Source organism: Lepidochelys kempii, chromosome 2 (assembly GCF_965140285.1).
Source record: "Lepidochelys kempii isolate rLepKem1 chromosome 2, rLepKem1.hap1, whole genome shotgun sequence".
NCBI classification, from domain to species: Eukaryota; Metazoa; Chordata; order Testudines; family Cheloniidae; genus Lepidochelys; species Lepidochelys kempii.
The window spans coordinates 104,270,662-104,293,388 of record NC_136381.1 but is presented as its reverse complement, the minus strand read 5'-3'; the positions used below and the strand labels follow the sequence as shown (position 1 = coordinate 104,293,388).

The window sequence follows — 22,727 nt, the reverse complement described above, 5'->3', positions numbered from 1 at the left end:
TGAAATGAATGAGCCTCCACTGGACAGGCTTTTGACAATGTTAATCCTCTTAAACGAACACCTAATAAATGATCAAAGCCCTTCAAGGCTTACATTTTCTACACAACCCGACACGGAGGATTAAAGGTCTCTATTATCAATAAAAAAAAATTCACCACAAAAGGAAAAAAAAACACATCCCCTTCCCCACCAAACCTACCGCACCAAGGTGCTGTCAATGTGATCTCCCCACTAATTATAAAAATGTTTAAGAAGCAGCAGTATCTTGCATGTTTTCACACTAAAATGTGATGAAATTCTTAGAATGCCTTTGACTAGAATAACTAAAAAAACCTGCCAGGTACAGTTGTGGTTTGCTACAAAAATAAACTTCAAACTCTCACTTTCAGTGTCACAATTGTATGCCTGCAATGAAACATATCTACAGCTATAACTGCATTATATACAACCATAACATGACACAGTGCTGAGATCACCTACACAGCTCCACCCCTATGACGTGGAAAACATGTGGAAGAAAATGGGACGACAGTGTTTACATTACCACCATTCAGTAATCAAATTTCCACTGGGTTTCAAAACAAGAAAAGGATGCAGACTGTCTATTTTTAAAGAAAAATACCTGGCGCTTTCTCCACAAAGATGACTTTGGAGTCTTGTAGAAAGTTATGGCCAGAGAGTATAATTTTTTTCCCCCCAATCACAGGAAAGCTGTCAGTACTTTGCTTCTCCACCAAAGGCAGTTCCTGGGCAGATCTTTGAGCTGGAGAGTTTTAAAAGGAAAAGAAAAGAAAAAAACAACCACAGACACACACACACACAAAATCAGTAAATATTACTTAAATAAGTGACCCAACTTTTACTTTTATTAGACAAACTGAGTTTGATACAGAAACTCAAGAAAGTTCAGGAGGTCTATAGGAAACTCAGTGTACAGTTGGTTTTAAGTGCTTTAATTGTAAACAATGCTTTTATTATAATAAGGTACTATGGATTCAAAAGAACCATACAAAGAACATTCTGTTCAGTTAAAAAAGCCAATTTGTTCTGTGTTACTTAAAATGGTATGTTTCTTTTATTTATTTTAAAAGGAATTTCCTATAACATAAAGCCACATTCTACCATACCTATGCCAAACATTTATATGGCACATATGACAGCAAGAGCCTCTGGGTCCAAAATAGGCATATGTTGCTCAGTGCAGGGTTTGCAATTCGGCAAAGTGCCACACTGTACTCATGACTTCAGTAACCCAGCAGTTACAGACCCTTGCTGGAGAGCATGGTTCCATTAAGCTCTAAGTACCAAATTGCACATGGACCATGCAAACAGTAACCTATAGCCTCATGGCACGTATTTTATCATTCTCAACTGAGGTATTCAGCTTGCACACCTGTGCTTCCGAGAATGATGTGAGTACTTTATCTATTTTACTAGGTCCTTCTGGTCTCACATGCACCAAGGGATTATGGAGTATTCGACACATGATTATTTCAGATTTTTGCACTTGAAATAACATACGGTACACTTTTTTTTTGCACTTGTCATATTGCAAGAGTATTTGCTTTGTTTGGAGATAATACACTGCACTTCCGCTCAGTCCATAATATTTTACACTGCAACCCCTGACTTACATGGCATGCAGATATAGCCAGCCTCATTTTTATTGGATAATTGAATTTGGCATATTAGGTATTACAGTCTGATCCTACTCTCATAGATTTAATTGGGAGGTAGGATCAGGATATACTTGTAGGTGCATTTCAGGCTAGAATTTGACCCTTAGCAAAATTTAGCCTTTAACAATCCTGAAATGGGGAAGGAGGGAAAAAATGTAATAAATATATATTATATATAGATATAGTATTTAGGATACCAGCTTGTGCCGTTCTAGCTCTTAGTATTAGGGAGGTTCTGCTACTCTTCATATATAGCACATAGCACAGGCTTAACTTTTCTTAGAAAAAAAAGTTTGTTTCTTTAAATGAGATTGGCTTGGGAAGGAAAGGTTTTAAGTTGTAGGCAAAAGGGTTTCTGGTTTCAAGACCCGATAGTTACACATCAGATTCTGGTGGTGGAATATGGGTCTGCTCTTCTCTAGACACACCCGAAAGAGCACTGTGCTTCCAAGAAACCCCAAATTTTACATTACACAGGGCTTCGCAGGTATGTTGTGCAGTCTGGAGCACCTCTCCTGGGAATGGCACAAAGAGCAGCAGCAGGTTCTGAACCCACCAAAAAATCTTGATGCTACGGGTGGGGGATGATGGAAGGCTCAGAACCTCCCTCCCCCTCAAGAGAGCTGTGGATGAGATCCTATGCCTACGGCAATTTGGGAAGGCAGACTGTCAAACTGTTCTCAGTTGTGTTACTACTTCCAGGGGAACAAGGGGAAGTCAGAGAGATAGGTAAAGGATCGTCTAAAAAAGGGTTCCGTTAATTAGAATCTGAATTTGTGGCTGCTAATCTGAGTCAAAAAGAACCTCCAAAAGCTGGTGGTGTTTCATCCAGTACTGAAAGCAACAGGAGTTAGACTGAAGCTTGTTTTTTCCCAGCTAGACAAAAACTGTAAAGTTAAATGAAGCAAAGGGCCTTTTCTGTATTTACTAGGCTCATGAAGCAAGAATGAAATGGGAGTCTCGGGGTCGGGTGAAGAGAAGTCTATGTCCAAATCTGACAGGTTTATAAAGTGATGTTTGTTCTATTAAAAAGACCCCAATACTGAAGGTCAGTTTCTTGGAATTTCCTGAAACTGCAGTAAACTAACACTAATATGGCAATTTTAAATATCTCACTAGCTCCTTGTCAAAGGGATTTTTTGGTGGGGGGAGAAATGAGGCTGGACTGGAGTTCTCCAAAACTCTTAATAGCAGTTATCTCTGTGAAAGGGCCTCTCAGCATAAAGGAACTTGCCCAAGTCAGTTCAAGTTCAAACACCAGCTTAACGTGGCTCTTCATGTATTGCAAAGGAACTTCCTGTAGGAGTGAATGCACAAGGGACCAGATATTGTTTTGCCAAGGAAACGGGTAATACTTTTCATGCAACGTAAAATACATTTTTGAGATGTAAAGCACGTTTCAGACAATGGACAGATGCGATGAGACAACATTTAACATACTGACAAGGACAGGCTGTATGTCAGGCAATTGGTTGTACAATACCTGGCAAGAACAAGAAGGCTATTGCTACTTACAACACTCGATAGGGTTGGACGCTACTTGCAGAGACAGAGTTCTCCCGTTGGATTGTGGGATGTGAACTCGGAAGACCAGCCGCACTCGTGTATTCTTCCTTCCAATGTCTGTTTCTCCTTTCCGTAGTTCAATATCTGAATTTCTAAGTTTTAATATTCCAGCGCAGTCAATGCTGTCCAAAAGACAACACAGGACATTTCAACTAACTCTCTGCAGGTTCCAGAAAGTCACAAAAAAATATTTCTACCTTCCCTCCCATGCTTTTATTTATTTACAACTGCAGAAACACTAAGATTTTGGACATTATTACGCTGGATGCATGATAATTCCTTTTAGATATGGATTTCTAGCATGTGTTTTATTACACTGGATATGCATAGTTTAATTTTATTTTGCACTTGTATAAAATAACCAGTGCACATGTAAATGCAATCAAACAGTTTCACTTCTCCCCTCCCTCCCAAGTAGTGTGATCATATATCCTGTTTTGGCTGGGACAGTCCCTTTTTTAAGCCCTGTCCTGGCTGTCCTGACTTTTTTGGCGAAAGTGGGCATCTGTCCTGTTTGCTCTTGCCAACTGATGATCAGTTGGCAAGAGCAAACAAGACAAATGCCCAATTTCACAAAAAAAGTGGGGCACACACTCCTCGAGGGCGCAGAGGAACATGTGGGGTGGGGAGTGAGTGGTGACGCCAGCCATGTGGAGGTGTGTGTGTGTGTGTAAGTAACAAGGCTTGGGTGGATACCACATGGCAAGGAGGCAGGGTTTGGGCGAGCAGTTACGCCAGCCATGTGGAGGAACAGGCAGGGCTCAGGTAAGGGGCAATGCCAGCCCCCTTTGGAGAGCAGGCTGGACTTGGATGAGAGCCCTGTGCATGAGGGAGGCAGCAGGGCTCAGGCCTGCCCCGTGTGCAGTGGGGGGGGGAAGGGTGGGCAGGGAATGGGTCAGCCCCACGCACAGAGGGGGAGAGGAGCAGGGCTCGGGCCAGCCCCACATTGTGTTTCATTTTCCCTTTTGGGAAATATGGTCACACTACCCCCCAGACATCTAAAATTCTACTCTGAAGCAAACTGAAAGATTATTCATCAAACACACACACTGCAAACATGAATTGTGGAAGGCAATCCCCCAGTTTTGGTCTTCATGCCTTTTAAGAGTGTGGATATAACAATAACATAGGCATTTGCTGACAAGATCAGAGATGCAGTGTTGCCAATGAATGAATTAACAATATGCATTGACAGAAGAGGCCATAAGAGCTATGGAGTATCCGTGTCAATGTCAAAATTTAGTACAACGATCTATACAATACAAAGGAGTAGATACTGCACTTCTAGTGCTGCGTATGTTATCTTTTTTAGCTCCTATTTAAAAACAAAGGAATTTAACACACCATTAATTAAGGTTCTAATTTAAGACCCTGATACAGTGACGCACTGAAACTCACACATAACTTTAAGCATCTGAGCAGTCCCATTTGAAGCCAATGGGAATACTCATACACTTAAAGTTAAGGATGTGCTTGACTACTTTAATGAATGCAGATGGGATTTCTCCTGTGCTTAAGTGCTTTGTTGCACTGGGGCCTAAATGCACATAATTGTAAGAAAGACTTGCATTTCATCTTTAACCCCATTGTTAAGGTTTCATGAAGGGAGTGTGAGGCCTAAGCCATAGAGATATAAAGTCCTATAGAAGTCAAAACATTGTGTGTGATGCTTGATGGGACTTTATTACTGGAGTTGGGTGACATTTTTTGGATGAATAGTTTATCTGCTGAAAATTGCACTTTGGGGTCGATCAAAACTATTCACCAATTTGGGTTGAACTGAGCAAATAAATCTGGCCAAAAAAATGCGGGGGAGGGGGGGGATTTTGAAAAAGCCAAAATGTTTTGTTTAAGAAGATGTGGAAATGAAATGTTTCATTTCTAAATTTAGCTAGATTTAATTAAAAAACTAAAACCTAAACCTTAAACTAAAACAAAACTTTTTTTGTTTGTTTTTTCAATTCAGCCACCAAACCAAAAAATCAATTATTCGTCTGGCTTTGTTTATTTTCAGCCTTGCAAATTTGACATGAAAATTGATCAGCTCTGGTACAACATCTTTTCAGCCACCTTTAACATGATTATGGTGACAGAAAAAATTAATATACTACTTACTTGTCAAAAAATCAAATAGAGGGCCAAAGAAATATTCTGCTGGTATAAAATGGTGCAGCTCCAATAGGTTGAATGGATCTGTGTCAATTAACACCTACAGATAATTTGGCCAAAAGTGTTGTAGGGTTATTCTACTATATAGCATAATGAAAGTCTAGAGGTCCCAAGATCTTGAGCCTTCAGCAGTCATTCTGGTCCCCATTAGCCCCACTGCAAGTGCCACTGTAGCTGTTGTCAAATGGATTAAACATGGAATTTTAGCCTTAATTTGCATCTTCTGAGATTTAATGGAGTTAATTTAGACCTCTGATACATGTTGTTGCTGCTGTTGTTGTTTGCATGTTGATTTTTTGTTTTTGAAAAATTATATATTTAAATAAATATACAAACATATAACATTATGGGTGACATCATGGCCCTATTAAAGTCAATGGGAGTTTTGCCAGTGACTTCAGTGGGGCCAGATTTCACCCCATATACATATGTATCTAGGTGAAATTCACCCCAGTACAGAGGACCCATACAAGTTTCTCTGTATCACTTGTGACCTTAAGCTGGAGCTTAATGGATTTGGAGACCCTCATACAAGCCCTGTGAACTGGAATGAATTTCACTCTACCAGTATTATCCTAGTATGAAAATCACCTGTGTGAAGAGGACCTACACATATCTCACTTAAAATCTAATCTGGGAATTAAAAGGTGCATAGGCCCCTCTGCATGGGAGTGAATTTCACCCTTAGAGATTGTAAGAATAATTATACCTTGCTCAAACTGAGAAATAAATGTATCTTTGCTACTTTTTGTTCTAATTGTTTTGCTTCTACTGTCACATTTTGTTTTGTCTTGACCTAAACAAATTTCACTGGAAAAGAATAAAGATTCTTAATATAATACATAAAAGATGTTCTATTTATCTTAACAAAGGCTAAATTATTTGGAAATATTCGTTATGAGATTTCCCCCAACCCAAAGATAATTTTTAACGGGCCCTGTTCCTTGTAGTACTACGTACAGGAGTAAATAGGTGGCATGTGTAGAACCTAAATGCAGGAGCTGAGGTAGAAGATATTTACAGCTCTGTAACTGAGATACTCATTTTAAATGGCAAATAAGGACATTGACTGAAACTCTAGAATGAAACTAACCAGTTGTCATTAATATTTGCAAAGTTTTTCCTGGCATTAAACTGATTAGGGGTAATTTGTCCCAACAAATCTTTGGAAACCTGCTAGGAAGCTGGATTATTTATAAAATTCAGCAGGAAAAAAAAAAAGCAGCAGCATACACTCAACAACAACAAAAAAATCAAGTGGGTAGACTGAGAGGAAACTGCTAAGCAGTCAGGTACAGTGCATGGGTCTTACATTGCTCTCATCTTGTTTTCTGGTAGAAGTGGAATTTCCAAGACTTTGGTGTTGGAAAGTATTGTTTCATGGCTGGTGGTGGAAACAGTCTTCCCTGTGATTCGATGAACCTGGTAGAAGGCATGAGGTCTCAGCAGGCGGTCGTCTGCAGTCCCAATGAACAGCTGTAGCGTGAGCGGCTCACTTTCTATGTAACCGTGTAGCTGGCAAGAGAACAGAAAACTCCTACTAAGCACCATCCACATAAACTGCTGGGAATCAATTAAATTTTTATAAGCAAGAGAGTCTAATTCAAGGAGAAAACTTGTGACAGGTGCTAAGTGTTAAGCGCCCTTTTTTTTTGTAACATAATATTAGTACAATAAAAAAGGTGCACTCAGAAAACGTCTCATTATTCTCAATTACCTGAGGCACTTTAGTTGGAGTTAGCCTTTAAAACAGTCCTGCTGCATGCATTCAAAAACTTCATATTACTTCTCTATAGCAGTGTTCTACGAAAAACAATGGAGTCAATGTTCCTGCAGCAACACTAAGGGCAGCAGAACTAATGGCCATGAAACTGGAAGGGACTATCACAATGCATCCCTGAACTCCCCCACCATCACTAGAAGGTTGTGGTTAGTGTATCTTCTTCTTCTCTTTTTTTCTTCTTCTTTTTTTCCTTAATTGAAAATGCTGGTAAATGCTGCCTGGAATAGACTGGGGATATAGTATATGCATTACATTATTTGTTCACCTAAGTGTCAAATTCTTAGAGAATTGCACACAAATCTCACTGAAGTCAATGGGCCTCAATTACCCCACAGTAACCCTACTGACATCAGAGTTATGTATGCTGGTGTGAGAGCAGAATCAGGCCCAGTGGATTAGAGTCTGGTCTCATTTACACTGGTGTCAACCGACAGTGACTCAGGCAGTGGTGTTGCGGAACTGATGGCATGGGTGTAGAAGAGATCTGAAATTGACCTAATGGAGTAGGACACGAGTAGCTGACCATAAATGATCATGCTGGCTTACTGTTCGGATACTTAGTCCAGTAGTTCGATAACACTAACAGCAACCCCTCTCACGATACTGACACGCATTTTTAGATTGAAATGAAGCCCCAACTAAAACTTAATCAAAAGTGAGCATACCGTAGATATCATCCAGCAAATAGTGACCACAAGCTGAGACAATCTTAGCTCAACCCCTGCTGGTTTGGCTCACCTGGTTGATCTGTCACCTTCAGATTAGGAGGGTCTCAGATCATAGTTTTGGCTGCAATAACAAAACAGCACACTCAGACCAAACAAATCCAGCCAGCAGATGGGTGTGTGCGGAGTGTGGGAGGAACTCTCCTAATTGGTTAAATATGCCGTAGTGTCTGACTACCAGCTGGCAGACATGGGGCCAGGAGAACTGCTGATGGCTCTCACCACTAATGCCATGGCAAACAGAGCACATTGCTGCTTGCAGAGTATGCAATGGTCAGACACAAAGGGCTCTATAGTTTCCTCCCATTTATGTCTTTGTCTCTAAAACAAGATGCTTCACAACTAGCCTATTTCCTAATATCATCATCAGATCAGACACACAAAAATATTAACAACAAAAATTGGTTTTGAATTCTTTGGCTGCTAAGATCCATCCTTAGGTCCCGGAGGATACAGCAGGGACCTGGGAGAGCACTGGGTGTGCTTTTCGCCATACGTACATTGGTGGTACATAATCTTCTAGCTTTTCAATATAGTATAAGCTTAGTGGCTGCTAATAACAGTTCACACAGAGTTGCCCAGGTGCCATAAGTAGTCATTTTATGAATAACATTTTTAGTTGCTGCGTGTGCAGATGCAACAAAACCCAAATACAGCTGAAAACAGTAATATGTGGCTAAACCCAAAGTCTAGTATAATAGATACTGGTGTTTTGCTTACTTTTTCTTTAGTTAATAGCTCAGGAAGCCAATTGTGAGGGGTCAAAAGAATATGAGGTCTGGTCTTCTTTTGGTATTTCTACCATACAGGACCTGAAATGCTGCTAGAAGACAAGATCTCAAGCTATTTTGGCCCAATCAAGTCCTTCCTGAGGAATTGCAAAATCCTGTGGAGCACACATAGAAACACTAACCTCTCCCCGCAGTACATACGCATATTATAATAATGTTAATCATATCTCATATTGCAGGTTCTTAGATAATTACAGCATTAGTCAGGAAATTTGCTCCCATATGCAGCATTGATCAGGTGCACCGTGCATTTGTTCACCTTCCTCTGAAGTCTCAGACATCCCACCCTGCCTTCTGTAGTGGCCAGACTAGACTTACTGGGCCAAATGGTTTTATCTGGTCTGGCACTTTCTATTTTCCTATCTAAAGAATATACATGGAGGGAGAAAAGAAAAAAAAAGAGAACAATTCAGCTACACTGCTGTAGTATTTTATCCAATCTACATTGCTAGGACACCACATAAAGGGCTTTCACTGCAGTTTGAGCGGGAACTGTTTTAAAAGCATTCTACTCTTTTTTAGTATATTAACATTACCAAATATAAATCTAAATGAAGTAAAATTAGTTAGTCTGATTTTTCAATAAGCATCTTCTCTCTCTCTCTTTCTTTTTTAAAAGACTAGCTAGATTGGCCCCTCCTATGCCCTTACATGGAGCAACAGGTGGCTTACGACCCATTTTGTTGAATGCAAGCAAGCATGGCTTATTATGGGGGAGGTTGAATGCATTATGATTTTCATTAACTCTTCTGAACCCCCCAGTACATGGCACTAAGCCAACGCTAGTACTATTATAAGATAAAAGGAGACCTAAGTCTGAGTGTTCACTTCAAACAGGTGCCATGGTCTGTATCCCTTAGTTCAGTTAACCACTTCAACAGCCACAAGCAGCAGGGAAAAGTCTTATTTTCTTTTGAATCAGAAACTAACATGAGTAGGGGCTTTCTACTTTGCTGCCTGAATGAGTGTAAGAAGTTATATCTCTCAGACTTAAGAGGGAAGTTTTAACAAAGGATATACTTTTCCAGCAGGGGTTTATGCCACCATCTTAAGCATAACTGCAAGAAGGTTATATATCCCTGTACTGTAGCAATTCTAAGCCTCTTCTTGTTGGTTTGATTCTACATTTACCATGTTTCTCTATCACTTGTAGTAACTTGCTCATCAAACTAGCAGGGTCTTCAGAAAACGTTATTATCCTCACGCTCTTTTTAGGTTTAAAAAGAATAGTTTTGTTTTTTTTCTACTTTAGGAATCTGACTCTTGCTGTTAATCTTGCATATAGTTACTAAAGTCTTCTTTAATATTATACACAGTCCAATTTTAATGCATAAAATAGTATCACACAAAAAACACTTGATTCTCCCTATAGAGACAAAAAGGACTTGTTGTAAGTATATATATTTATACTGTATATGAAAATGGGATGTTTCACCTTTAATTCCTAATGTCTCAATATCCAGTCTGAACAATTAAAGGGCAATTACAGCACAAGCTGTGACCCTGTGGAACAGGCACCTCAATGTGGATCCGCCCCTGCATGCCGTAGAGTCATAGCTGTTTACTACTGTTACCACAGTAGACTCAATACAGCTATTGCACAGTGACCTGAAATCTATTTTGCCTCATGCCTCATCAACATTTCCAATCATAGAACCTTAGCATTGATGTAAGAGGCAGAACTGATGATGATGTAAGAGGCAGAAAGAATACAGCTGGATCTTGAGGTGCCAGATGGAATATACAGAGTTGGCAAGATGCATATTTTTACTTGTAATCTGAATAAATTTGATTTGGAAGTCACTGAAAGAGATTAAATATATAACTCCACAATACTACCTTTAAAGATTCTCTTTTCTAACTCCACTCACTCTTTATGGACAATAAAGAATTAAAATAAACATACATGGAGATATATTAAGGAGTGAGAGTTTTTAGTTAAAATAGACTGAGTGAAGAACTGTCAAAGCCCTGGCTCAGCAAAAGTAGTACACTAAGCATGCACTTAAGGCCCTATATGTTTTGCTGAATCAGGACAAAAGGACTGAAGAAGAAATGGTAGACTCAGATCAGGCTCTGCTATTATAAGACTGTTTGGTTTTAAATCAAAGCTGACCAGTGTTGCCAACTCTCACAATTTTATCATGACTCTCACCTCAGGATATTTGGTGTTTCTCTTACAGCCTCAGTTCCTAGAGTCAAGTTAATATGTGAGAATCCCAGCTTTCATTTCAAAAAGAAAACCGAGTTTATAACCTTCCTGCTTGTAGGAAAATGTGACCTTGAAAGGTTCAAAAACCAGAAAACAAATAAAAAGATCCCAAATTTATTTACTTTTTAAGACTCGTGAATTTTAAGCCAACCCTGATTTTGGGGGAGTTCAGCTCATGATTTCTGTATGCCTGGGCAAGACTACAGCTCTTTGCCTAACAACCTCAATTAGTGATGAACTACTTGGCTGGCTTTGAAGACCTATTCCCTGTTATCTATTTAATTCCCAGTCTGAAAATAGATATTATTTATGGTACTCAATGAACATGGACATTCAAGCCCCAACAAAGCATTGGTTGCTCAACTGCCCACTCAGTGAAACAATAGAAATAAATAATTCTGATAGGTTTCTCACTAAACTAATCAGTACAGAGCTGACCCTGCAGTCCTTACTCAGACAAAATTTCCATTGACTTCATGTTATCTATGGCAATGGAAGTTTTGTTTGGGTAAGTGCTGCAGGATCTAGCCATGCAGTAGGAGGCACCTGATCTCAAATAAGTGTTCCCCGTTAAGTTTTATCCATTGCATCATATTATTTACTTTTGCATTATGTCACATAATCCACTATGCCAACAGAAGCAACAAAATGTAATGCAAGGATTAACATTTAAAAAGGACACGTATGGTGCATGCCTAATTTTAGATCAGGCAACCACTATCAATAGCGGTGACAGACAGACTTGGGCTTTTGATGAATTTTTGGCAGCTAGCAGATGTCTAGAGAATGGACTAGCTTTTGCTCTCTCTGAACTAGTCACAAGAAAGAATATCCTGCCACACTCTCTAAATATTTAAACGTTGTCACATTGAGCAGTGTGACAAGGACCGGAGGGTGGGCAATGAAGGCACAGCTGGAATAGAGTCACTGGACTTTTACAATTGTAAGCAGGTAAAAGAAATATATACAAGATGCCTGTAAAAGAGGAAGGCAATGCGGGGCGGGGGGGGGAAGGGGAATAAGCATTCCTATTGGTTAGGAAAAAATTTTACACGCTCACACACGTGCATATTTTCCATGCATGTTCTGGAATACTGTATTTGGTTATAAAGATTTCTGTATCCTGGCTTGCAGCATGGGATGCATGCGTCAGACACCCTATTTTTATCTTTTCCCCTCTGTAACACGGTCCCAAAGCAGAAGCTCCTCTCTTAATATCCCAGTGGCTGAACATTGGCAACAAGGTTGCTCTCAGCTACATTATTCATAATAAAAATGTTGCTCTCCTAGAGATCACATTTTATCTGGCATGAGTATGTCTGCACTTAAAGCGCCTGATTTTAATTTATACTAAAGCCCCTGCTGGAGCACTGTAAAGGGGCTTTACTGCAAATGAGAATCAGACCCAAAGTAGTTTTGGTGGGGGATTTTTTTCCCCCTTGCTGAGTAAATTTGAAGATTGTATGTTCTCCAAGACCTTGTTTTAATATAGACTAAAAGATGCAGACAAAGCTTAAATGCACAGATAAAGATCTTTGTTTTGGTTTTGGAGTGAAAATAGGTCATCTATCTTCTATTGTCATATTGATTTATCACTGACTAATCTGCGCTTCTCAATTTTGAGAGATAGTATATCAAATTGATTTCATGTGGTAATGGAGATTCTGAACCTGGTTCTGATCTCATGTACCCTAGTTTTACACTAATCTAACTGCACTGAAATCAGTGAAGTCACTCCTAATTTACACGAATGTGATTGTGATCAGAATTAAGCCCCATGTCACCATATGTAATTTTGTGCAACAGTGAGAAACAGGATACACTGGCTGGCAAATTTCTTTTTGCTCTGATAATCATGCTAATGTTGCCTGAAGTAAGGTTTCTTTGGAATTCCTAAACCCTGAAGTCACTTCTTTCACAACACCTTCTCCCACTGAGATATCTTGATTTTCACTTATAAACTGCTATTCATCTTGACAGCGCCAAAAAAAAAAAAAAATCCCAACTTTTCTCCTATAGTACGTGCTGCATGCAGAATTAAATGGCTAATACTGGCACATCCAGTCCCTGAAGTGGTCTAAGAGCAAATAGATATTGCTGTAACAGCCAGAGAAGCTTGGGGAAACCACCCCCACCCCCACCAAAAAACAATACCAAACAACCCCCCTCCACCACCAAGATTTACTTAGAGAGCAAACTTTTAATCACAAGGTAGTGTTTGTGATGGAGAAGATGGGACCAAGTCAAGCCTCCAAAAATGAGCAAACTGGATCTTTGGGAAGTTCAGATCAGGATCCAAACTCTGCATCTTGGGTCCATCTCTTATTTGTAAAATTAAATTAGCAAAATTACAGAGTTGGGAGGAGTATGATGGTATTTGAAAATTACAAGTAGGATTTGCCAACAGGTTATTTTAATGTAAACATTTAGAAATCCCCTTGAAAATCTTACCATAGACAGTTATATTTTGTAGAATGCAATGATTTCTGGACATTATCCTATCCAAGTATGTCATACATAACTCCAGCAAAAGTGGCTATTTTCAAGATTGGGAAGTAAATTTCTATTATAAACCGTAATGTTTATTTTGAGAAAGGCCGTTCAAATACTTTGCATGTTTCCTTCCAATCTCTTTATGCCTTTGGCGTGTTAAAGTATGTCAAAATACTTAGAAAACCTGTTCTAACAAATAGACTTCCTAAAGCTATCTGAAAGAATAATCTCATTCTCAAAGACACAAGAGAAGAAGATTCTGTCAGAATGAATTAGAAAATGTATATACTTGACTGAAAGAATAACTAAAGGCAATGCAGACTGCTCTATTCTACATAGAAACTTCTTAATACATGTGTATTAGCTTCACAAACAGTACCTTGCAAGTGCTATTCGGGTGTCATAATCTGGCCCTTAAGGACGATAATCGATAAAAATACCTTGATTTAGGAAGGGTTTTTTGGCCACCAAGTATACGGGGGAAAAAGAAGATATTCTAGGTAAGCTTGTTTGCAGCCAGATGTTCACAAAAAGGTAAACAAGGGAATTAAAATCTAAGACCTATAAAGTAAATGCTGCATATGTACTTAAGTCTCAGAACTGTGAGCTATGTACAGCATTGCTGTACTGCAACCCTATTCAGCCAATAGGACCTCTTTACAGTATCTGCACATGATAAATGATTAAAAACCAACAAATAGCCAGGTTTTTAAAAGTTCCTTAATATTCCGCTTTACACAAACATTTCAAATTCTTCAATATAAAAGAGAATTTTAGAATCAATCTGTTTAAACAGTAAACTAGCTGCATATGCAATTTTAATACTGAACACTTAGCATCAAATCAATGTAGGATCATCAATCTGAATTTTACGAAAACAAATATAATGTAGTTCACACCTAATAGTAATATAGAGCCTGACCCCTTTAGGTCTTTAATTGGGAAGAGGGGGAGGATGCTCTTGTGGGCAATGACTGTCATGTGATAAAAGGGAACAGACACAGGGGTCAGAAGACACGGGAATCTTTTCTGGTCTCTACCACAGATGTCCTTTGTGACCATGGGTAAGTCAGTGCAGAGCCATGCTTCAGTTTCCCCATATGTGAAAAACTATTTCAATGTCTCAAGCGTGCCTCTTCAGAGCTCTAGACTGCACAATCTTTCCCTCTGTGTAGAAAGCCAGTTACTAGGACTGCCTCAAAAAGGACTATTAAACAACCATCAGACCTATCAAAATAAGCTTTTCTTCATCCAGCCACTGCATAACCTTGCTCAACTCCCAGGGAAAGCTGGGGGAACAGATGAGCCTTAAAGGGTGCCCCGAGGGCTCTGCAGCATCAGTAGGGGATGGAAAGGAGGAGGGAGTTCCAGCCGCCAAGCCACTAGCCTTCTCCCATTTAAACCATGGGCCTGTTACCTTAATTACATCTGCTAATCAGAGGCATCATTTCAGAAAAAATTCGGGGTAGTGGGGAGGGCAAAGTTGTGTCAACATGCAGAACATTGTATATTGGTTAGTATATAAACCAACTGGTTAATATATGTTATATTCTGCAAACTATTGCTGGTGGGGGGCGGGGGATAGAAGACATAATGGAGCATATAGGACTATGAAAAGTTGGGAGGACAAACCAACATCGGGGGCATGGGGGTGGGGGAGAGGCTGGCACTGACCCCTGGCCCCTTAGAAAATGATACCCCTGCTGCTCATCAGAAGTGCTGGTACATTGGTCAAGAGAGATGGTCTCTAAGATAGAACCAAATATATTTTAGATTCCATAGATCAAAAACCATATCTTAAAATTCACCTGAAAAATCAGCTAGTAACAAGTGCAGATGAGAAGCTCAGGTGTCGTGTGATCCCTCTGGGAAATATCACTGAATACGTGGGTAGCTGCAGTCTGCACTAGCAAATGGTCTTTAAGGGTAGGCTCATGTAGAGTACATTAGAGTAATCCAAACCCAAGGTGGCAAGAGCATGGATAAGTGTAGTGAAGTGTCCAGGTGAAAGAAACTCATGCCATTATTTTGCCAATTTCAAATGACAAAAAGCACTCCAGGTGATCTGCTACCTGCCCACTGAGTGACAGCTCCATAGAATTCAATAGGATCCCAGGTTGGAGGCTTGAGTGCAATCCCTGAAGGTTCTCATTGAATTTCTGTCCTTTTGCAGCTGCATCCTTCAACCTTTAACATTACTGTACTTCTACATGTGTATGGTGTTTAAATTAGTGCTATACTATTGAGATGTCATATATTCCCTTTACTTCCCTTTGCCCAGAGCCATCTGCCTTGTGCTGGGATAGCTCATCACTTAAGTAAAGTTAAATGAGGGTTGGCACTTCAAGGGAAGAACTCACAGAACACCTAATTCCTGTAGGATACGGTGTTGACGATTCTTGGGAGCCAGACTCTGCTTCTTTCTAGTGTTGCAACATTAGATTCAACATAAAACAAAGTTCTTGACCATTTGTCATCATTGATGAGGCCATGGCTCTTTTGGAAAAGGTAGAGGTGCTAACCCTTGGACAAATATCAACTCTGTTATACAATGCATTCTTTAATGAATGTGCAAGCCAAAAGAAGAGGAGTGTCTAGCTTAAAAGAGCAAACCAGGAAGATTTGAGAGTAAAATAAAATCTGCTCTTGCAGATCTGAAGTTGTCCTCTGAACATGACAACTTAAGCTGGTTTTTACTTAACTACTTGCTTGCATATTTAACTAAGAATGATTTCATGTCATCCTTTTGTGTCATAATACAAACGTTATCTCTTCACCCACCCTCAAGTCAAAATGTAATAAAAATACCTAGAGGTTTTGTTCTGTTTGCAAGAAATTTTTGAAATACTAAACCAGTTTTTTCTGGGTTCATTTGAACTTTGTTTTAAAATCCAGATGTGTTATTCACGAGTCCAAATATTAGAGTTGGTCCACAAATAAAAATAAGCTGGCTCCCATCCCCAGAGAAACAAGCATGGGCTAAGGGTGAAGGGTGCCAGGGGAAGGGAGCAGAAGGAGGAGGAGAGTGAATGGAAAACAGCTGGAGTGTGTTTTATGTGCCACTTTCCTGTGCTGCCACTTGGACTTTGCTTAGACAGTGTAGCAAAAGAGCAGCTGTTCACATCATGATGGATAAAGATCCATATAAAACTTCCAGCTGCAAATATGCTATGAGGAATTATTATTTGTAATGTAATAGAGATGCTGTGCACTCAATGACTGGCTCACTAGGCGTTTAGGTCTCCATCCAGAGGAAAACAGTCTTCGTGGCTGCTGGCTTGCAGCACATCTATGAATCTCCTGGCTAAACAGGCACCGAAGCTGCTCCCTGTTTCTAGGAGGAACTTCCCCCTCCAGAAGCAGCTGTACAATGCAACCACCCCAACTTGCACTCTTTCCAAAGTCATTAGCCTCCAGGGAATGATGCCCTAATTCAGGGAGAGTCTTCATTTTACAATTTACAGATGTAAAGGGGTGGCCATTTTGAGCACTTTGCCCCCAAACACAGTACTTAAGGTTACTATCCTTGTGCTCTGCCAATAAAAGGAATCAGGGGGAGAAGGGGAGAGATTTTCCACAGTGAGACTGAGGAGAAGCTCTCTCCGTCTCTAGATGCATCAGCAATCTGACCGGTTTCTCCCCTTCCCTCCCCTATCACACCTCGCCCCACCCCAACCCAGCAAGGGGGGTTACTCCAGTCCTACAGTTGTAGTAGTTTTCCAAAGCTGCATGGCCTTCCTCATAAGGGGTGTGGAAAGTAAAGAACCAGGCCCCCCGAGACGGAACTGGGGTGCACTAGAACCAGGTAGCTCATTTAAAATTAACTCTTCTCATGAACAGCTCCGTGATTCCTTGGTAGGTTGCAGCCGGCCCCTATGCACCATGATGACTTTTCCCCTGGATAGCTTGTCCTGCTGCACATATACCATATGTGACCTTTGGTGGTTTTTATATCCCAGCAGGCTGTGTTTTTATCTGACAGGATCCATAGCAGTTAGAAACTGAAGCATGAGAGACTTCCAAATTACAGTTAAATAAACTCACTGGTACAATGTAGGGAAGGACTGTGAAAGTTTCAGGGGAAAAAAACAAAAACTATCTCCAGTGTTTTCTTCCTAGGTCTCCAACTTAAATACCATGAGCTTGATTATTATCAGTATAAATCAGAAGTTACTCCACTGAAGTCAACAGAGTTACATTGGTGTTAAAAGATTTGGCTCAAGCCCCACATTTAAGTGTTCTAGCAAAAAAAATATATATATATCCCTATACAGAGAGGTTCTTCCCTTTCCATTTGATCTGCCATTACACCTTCCTACCTGAAAACTCAACTATAAATCATTTGACTGTGATCATCCGCTCAACACTATTGCTTTTCTGCACTTATATGCACCCTCTAATTAGCAAGTTATATCTGTGACTACTAAAAGACTGTAGCTGAGCAGTGCAGTAGTGATTTATGATATGTGTATAGGCAGATACCACACGCACACTTATAAAGTTGCAAACATGCTTTTAGTCATGTCACACAGTGGCGGATTAACACACAGGGCCTGTGCCAAAGAGTCCTGGCCAATTTGGGGGACCCCCACAGGAGCACCGGAACCTGGGTGGAAGTGGGGGACCACGAGCCCCACAACTGTAGTCTTGTTCCCTGTTCTTCTTCTTCCCCTGAGGCCCTGCCCCTGGAAGCTGGGCAGTGGTAAGAGCTGTCCAGAGAGCCTGGGCTGCTGTGTGGAGCCCCAGACCCTCCACCTGCTCTGGGAGAGAGCCCAGGTGCCCAAGAGCAGCCCCTAGCCTGTGTCTCTGCCCCCCAGGGCACGCTGCTGCCAGTGGTCTCTGGTCCGGCCTCTTGCCCCCTCCCTGGCACCTGCAGACACGCTCTGCAGGGAGTAGAGGCCCTGCCCCAGCTGGGAGGCGGCAGGGGCCCTGAGAAGGTCACAGGCAGCGAGGAGTCCGGCAGGGCCTCCTCCGGCGCAGCTCTCACTGCTACTGGCCTGGTCTCAGCGACCGCCAAACTCCACCAGGCTCGCTCCGTGCCCACCCCGGCTCCTGCTGCCAGGCTGCCCCTGCAGGGTCCCGCTGCTGCCAGACTGCCCCCACCAGCTTCCTCCTGCTCCCAATGACAGGCTGGCCCCGCTGCCGCCTGGGCTTTGTGCCCAAGGCAGCAATCATGCCCCTCCTGTCACCTCTTGCCTGAAGCTTTCAGTTTGGGAGGGGCAATGCCCCCCTGTTCCCCAAACTACATCCATGCCATCACTGCTCCACACCTGCTCAAGGCTACTACACCCATGTTAAAAAGTGGGTGGACACGGTCCCCCTGACCCTCCCAGTTCTGGCACCCCTGAGGCCCCTGGTTGTGGAGGGCCCACATGCTCTTTGTGCCCAGGGCCCCAGTAAATCTTAATCCGCCTCTAAGGCTACGTGTGCAGTTTTTAAATTAAGAATGTACGTATCTGTGCACAAACTGACCCAGATGAGCCTAGGGGTACATCTAAACTGCAGAAAAAGCTATAGCAGTGAGTCTCAGAGCCCAGGCCAAATAACTAAGACTTGAACCACAGGGCTAAAAATAGCAGCATAGAGGTTGCTGCTCAGGCTGGGGCCCAGACTCTGATACCCTCCCACCTAAGATGCACACAGCTCAGCAGGTAACTTTAAGCCATTTTTACAGTCCCCTGATTTTGAGGATAGGTCTGAACCCCAGTGTCAAGCAGAAGAGCATTGCCATTGAAATGGACTTTAAGGGGTCCAGGATTTCAGCGCATCTATCACAGACTGCCCCATCACGAGCTACCACTCACTGCTTGGACACAACCAATATTAGTCAGTTGGTCACATTTCAAGCTCTGACCCTACAACTTCTTTCGTGTGAATGCAACAGTCTGCCCATGGGACACATTACAGTATTAAGGCATTAGGTGTGGTTTTATTACACACAGAGGTGAACAAAGATGCAGATGTACTTGGCGCAGCATTGTTCTATGCAGACTAGTTACGCTGATTATAGAGAACAATAAGATATTAGACCACTGATGGTTAGAAAACTGTTGTGTATTGAAAATAAATATATTTCCCTCCCCATTATCAATTTTCCCCCCAAATAAAGCCTATTTAAACTACTACATCATTTGAAGACAGAAAATTAGGCACTATGTTCACAGGCTTTATCTCTGTAAATATTTGGAGCGCTATAAATACTGTGCAATAAAGAACCACATTCAGAATATTCATATTGGGCTTACTGTTCTGTTGCCATGAAAATTAATATATTTTTAACATTTAATTTCTGGTTTCATATTAACTGATTTGCCAAGATTCCCTTTTCAAAGACAACAGAATATTTGTATGTGAGACGTCTTAGTCTATTAGCGTTCTGCATAGAAAGCTGCAGCACAGAGTAAGGCCTGAAAACTCAATGAAAGAAGCAGAAACACTAGTGTTCTAGAAAGTTGTATGCCCCCAGTAGGACTTATCATAATCAGACAGGCCATAAGTTTAACTCTGATTGCTTCTTCTTTTTCTTTTATTTTTTTTGGAGGTGGAGGAGGACAGAGGTGCGAGAATGAAAGTCTGAATTCAGCCTTCTTACTCATTTTGTGATTCACAAGAATTCTGCTGCCTTCCAAAACTTGCAGCAGTTATCTGCTTCTTGTCCATGGCTGTAGAAATGAATTCAAAGGGGGGTATTTTGACCAAAAAACCCCAGACAGAATTGCAAAATATTGTTGAGAGAGGATGATTGTGAGATTAAGGAACTGGGGCTGGAAACTGGGTGATCTGGTTTCCATTCCTAGCTCTGCCACGGACATGCTATGCCTTGGATAAGTTACTTAACTAGACCTGGTTGAAGTTTTTTCAGAAGTTTTCAGATTTCAAACGTGCTCTACATTTAACCAATCTGTGCCTCACATTCCTGTAAAATGGGTTATAATACTTCACTGCCATATAGGGTGCTGTGTTAATTAACAAACATAAAAACATTTTGAGACCCTCCCATGGAAGATGCCAATATTATTTTAGGAATACTACTATCTCATCTGGATTTGGACTTTAATTCTAACATATAAATTATAATTGACTTTTGAAAGACTAATTTATACTATTAAAACCCCTCACTTCTTTAGCCAGTAGGATACTATCTGGCTCCACATGTTCTTAAAGACAAAGGGCCAAATTCTGCTTTCATTTACACTGGCACAATCCAAGAAGAGTCAGTTGAGTGTGTATTCATCAGGCAATATACACACACCTTTGGCATGTTAAGGCACTTATCCATGACTGCGGTCGCAGCTTGCACAAAATATAGGTGTATTGACTGATCAATTCACATTTGTGGCCCTGTTCTCCTGCCACAGAACACAAATAACTTCTATTCATCGACTTTATGATTCCAATCATGTTGTAGTTTCTTCTGTAAGAATACGCCTCGCAGCGTAAGCTGCTAATAGAGAATTTGGCAATAAGACTACATCAGGTATATGTTATAGCTGGGATTCCATGATTTTAACATCAAAAGTCTGATTAGGCTGTGAGAAATTCAAATAGGTTGTATTCTGTGTCTTGAATTTCCATGGATTGAGAAATGGAGAGCCCATTCATTGGTATTACCCGATTCACCAAAAAAAGAAGTCTATGACATTTATCTCTTAATATAAAGTATGTGCTGTGTTGGCCTGCGAATTGTATTGAAACAGGATAGCAATATATATGCAATAGTACCGATTCTCTTATTAACAAAATGTGAATGGACAACCAGTGATAGAATAAAACACTAAGGCTCCGCACAGCTAACTCATCTCCAAGAAATATTCCTTAGATGATGAAGATTCCTAGACAAAGCTTTCAACATATTTCACTTATTTTCAAACAATTATTCTAAATATTGTCAAGAAGAGTACAGTAGAACTTCAGAGTTACGAACACCTCAGGGATGGAGGTTGTTCATAATTTTGAACAAAACATGGTGTTTTTTTCTTTCAGAAATTTACAACTGAACCTTGACTTAATACAGCTTTGAAACTTTACTATGCAGAAGAAAAAATGCTGCTTTTAACCATCTTAATTTAAAGGAAACAAGCACAGAAACAGTGTCCCTACCTTCTCTAATCTTTTTTAAACTTTCTCTTTATTTTTTTTAGTAGTTTACATTTAACAGGGTACTGTATTTGTTTCCTCTCTCATCTCTGCTGCTGCCTGATTGTGTACTTCTGGTTCCAAATGTGGTGTGTGGTTGTCTAGTCAGTTTGCAACTCTGGTGTTTGTAACTCTGAGGTTCTACTGTAATATTATTTAGCAGTCACTGTTGCCCTAGAGTTTCAGCCAAACTCTGATGATTGAGTTAGTAAAATGGTCAAGTACAATTTTGCATGTTTCTGTGACAGAAATTGCCAGTAAAAAATTTACATTTGTGGGCCAAATTATTTGCTAGTGTAAATGGGGAACATGTAATTGATTGTGGGTAGCTTATCCACATCCATTGGTTGTGGGTAGCTTATGCTGTTTGTGCAACTCATCTAGATTCATTTCCTAATATGTACATGTTTTGTGTGTGTGGTGTACTTTAAAATAATGTAAATATCTGAACTCAGAGGCTCCAAAATAATATCACACCCTTTCAGAGTATATCTTTCTTCTTAAAGGATCCCAAGTTACTTTACAAACCACATATATTAAGGGATCACTTAATTCAACACTGAGATGCAGCTACCTCTAGGTTGATCACAGCAGCTGTTTAACTACTCACTGAAACACTGTTTAACTACTCACTGTTTAACTACTCACTGAAACACAATCAGAGCTATGTGCAAAGCCTAATGAGGCATAGTAAATAAAGAAGTTTCACACAGACAGGGATGAAGAGCTTCCAGAACAGAGAAAATTAAATTATCTTTCTTTTGAAGAACACTTCACTGCACTGCTCTGAAATACTTAATGAACATTTCCAATTAAAAACATGCTGTGAAACAACTACTTTCTGTCACAAAAAAACTAAAACCAAAACAAAACATGCTAGAAATGGTGAAGCTACAGTCCCACAGCTCTTTTAATGCAGCATGCATGGTTTAAACCACACTGGGGTAGAAGTGGCGTCTCAGAGCTGGGAAATATATTGGAATTATTTCCATGGTCATCCTAAAAACAACATACTCAAAATAGTGCTAACTTCAATGAAATATTTTCCTCATCTAGAGTATGAATTTGCGGGCTTCTTTCCTCCGCTCCCAAATAAATGTTTGAAAATTAATATACATGGTATTTCTATTACTGTAGCACAGAGGAGATCAAGGCCCTGTTGTGTTAGGTGCT

At 40.4% G+C, this 22,727-nt stretch overlaps 1 protein-coding gene across 3 annotated transcripts in view; it reads right to left on the bottom strand.

Moving 5' to 3' along the window:
- The window catches only part of NFATC1 (nuclear factor of activated T cells 1), a 147,555-nt gene that overhangs the window by 82,833 nt on the left and 41,995 nt on the right, over positions 1 to 22,727 (bottom strand). For all 3 annotated transcript variants that reach the window (XM_073331805.2, XM_073331807.2, XM_073331806.2), the window contains exons 4-6: positions 6,727 to 6,929; positions 3,195 to 3,367; positions 623 to 763 (exon numbers count right to left, since the gene is read on the bottom strand). In XM_073331805.2, the coding sequence (XP_073187906.1) occupies positions 623 to 763; positions 3,195 to 3,367; positions 6,727 to 6,929 (517 nt within the window). The remainder of the gene's footprint in view (positions 1 to 622; positions 764 to 3,194; positions 3,368 to 6,726; positions 6,930 to 22,727) is intronic.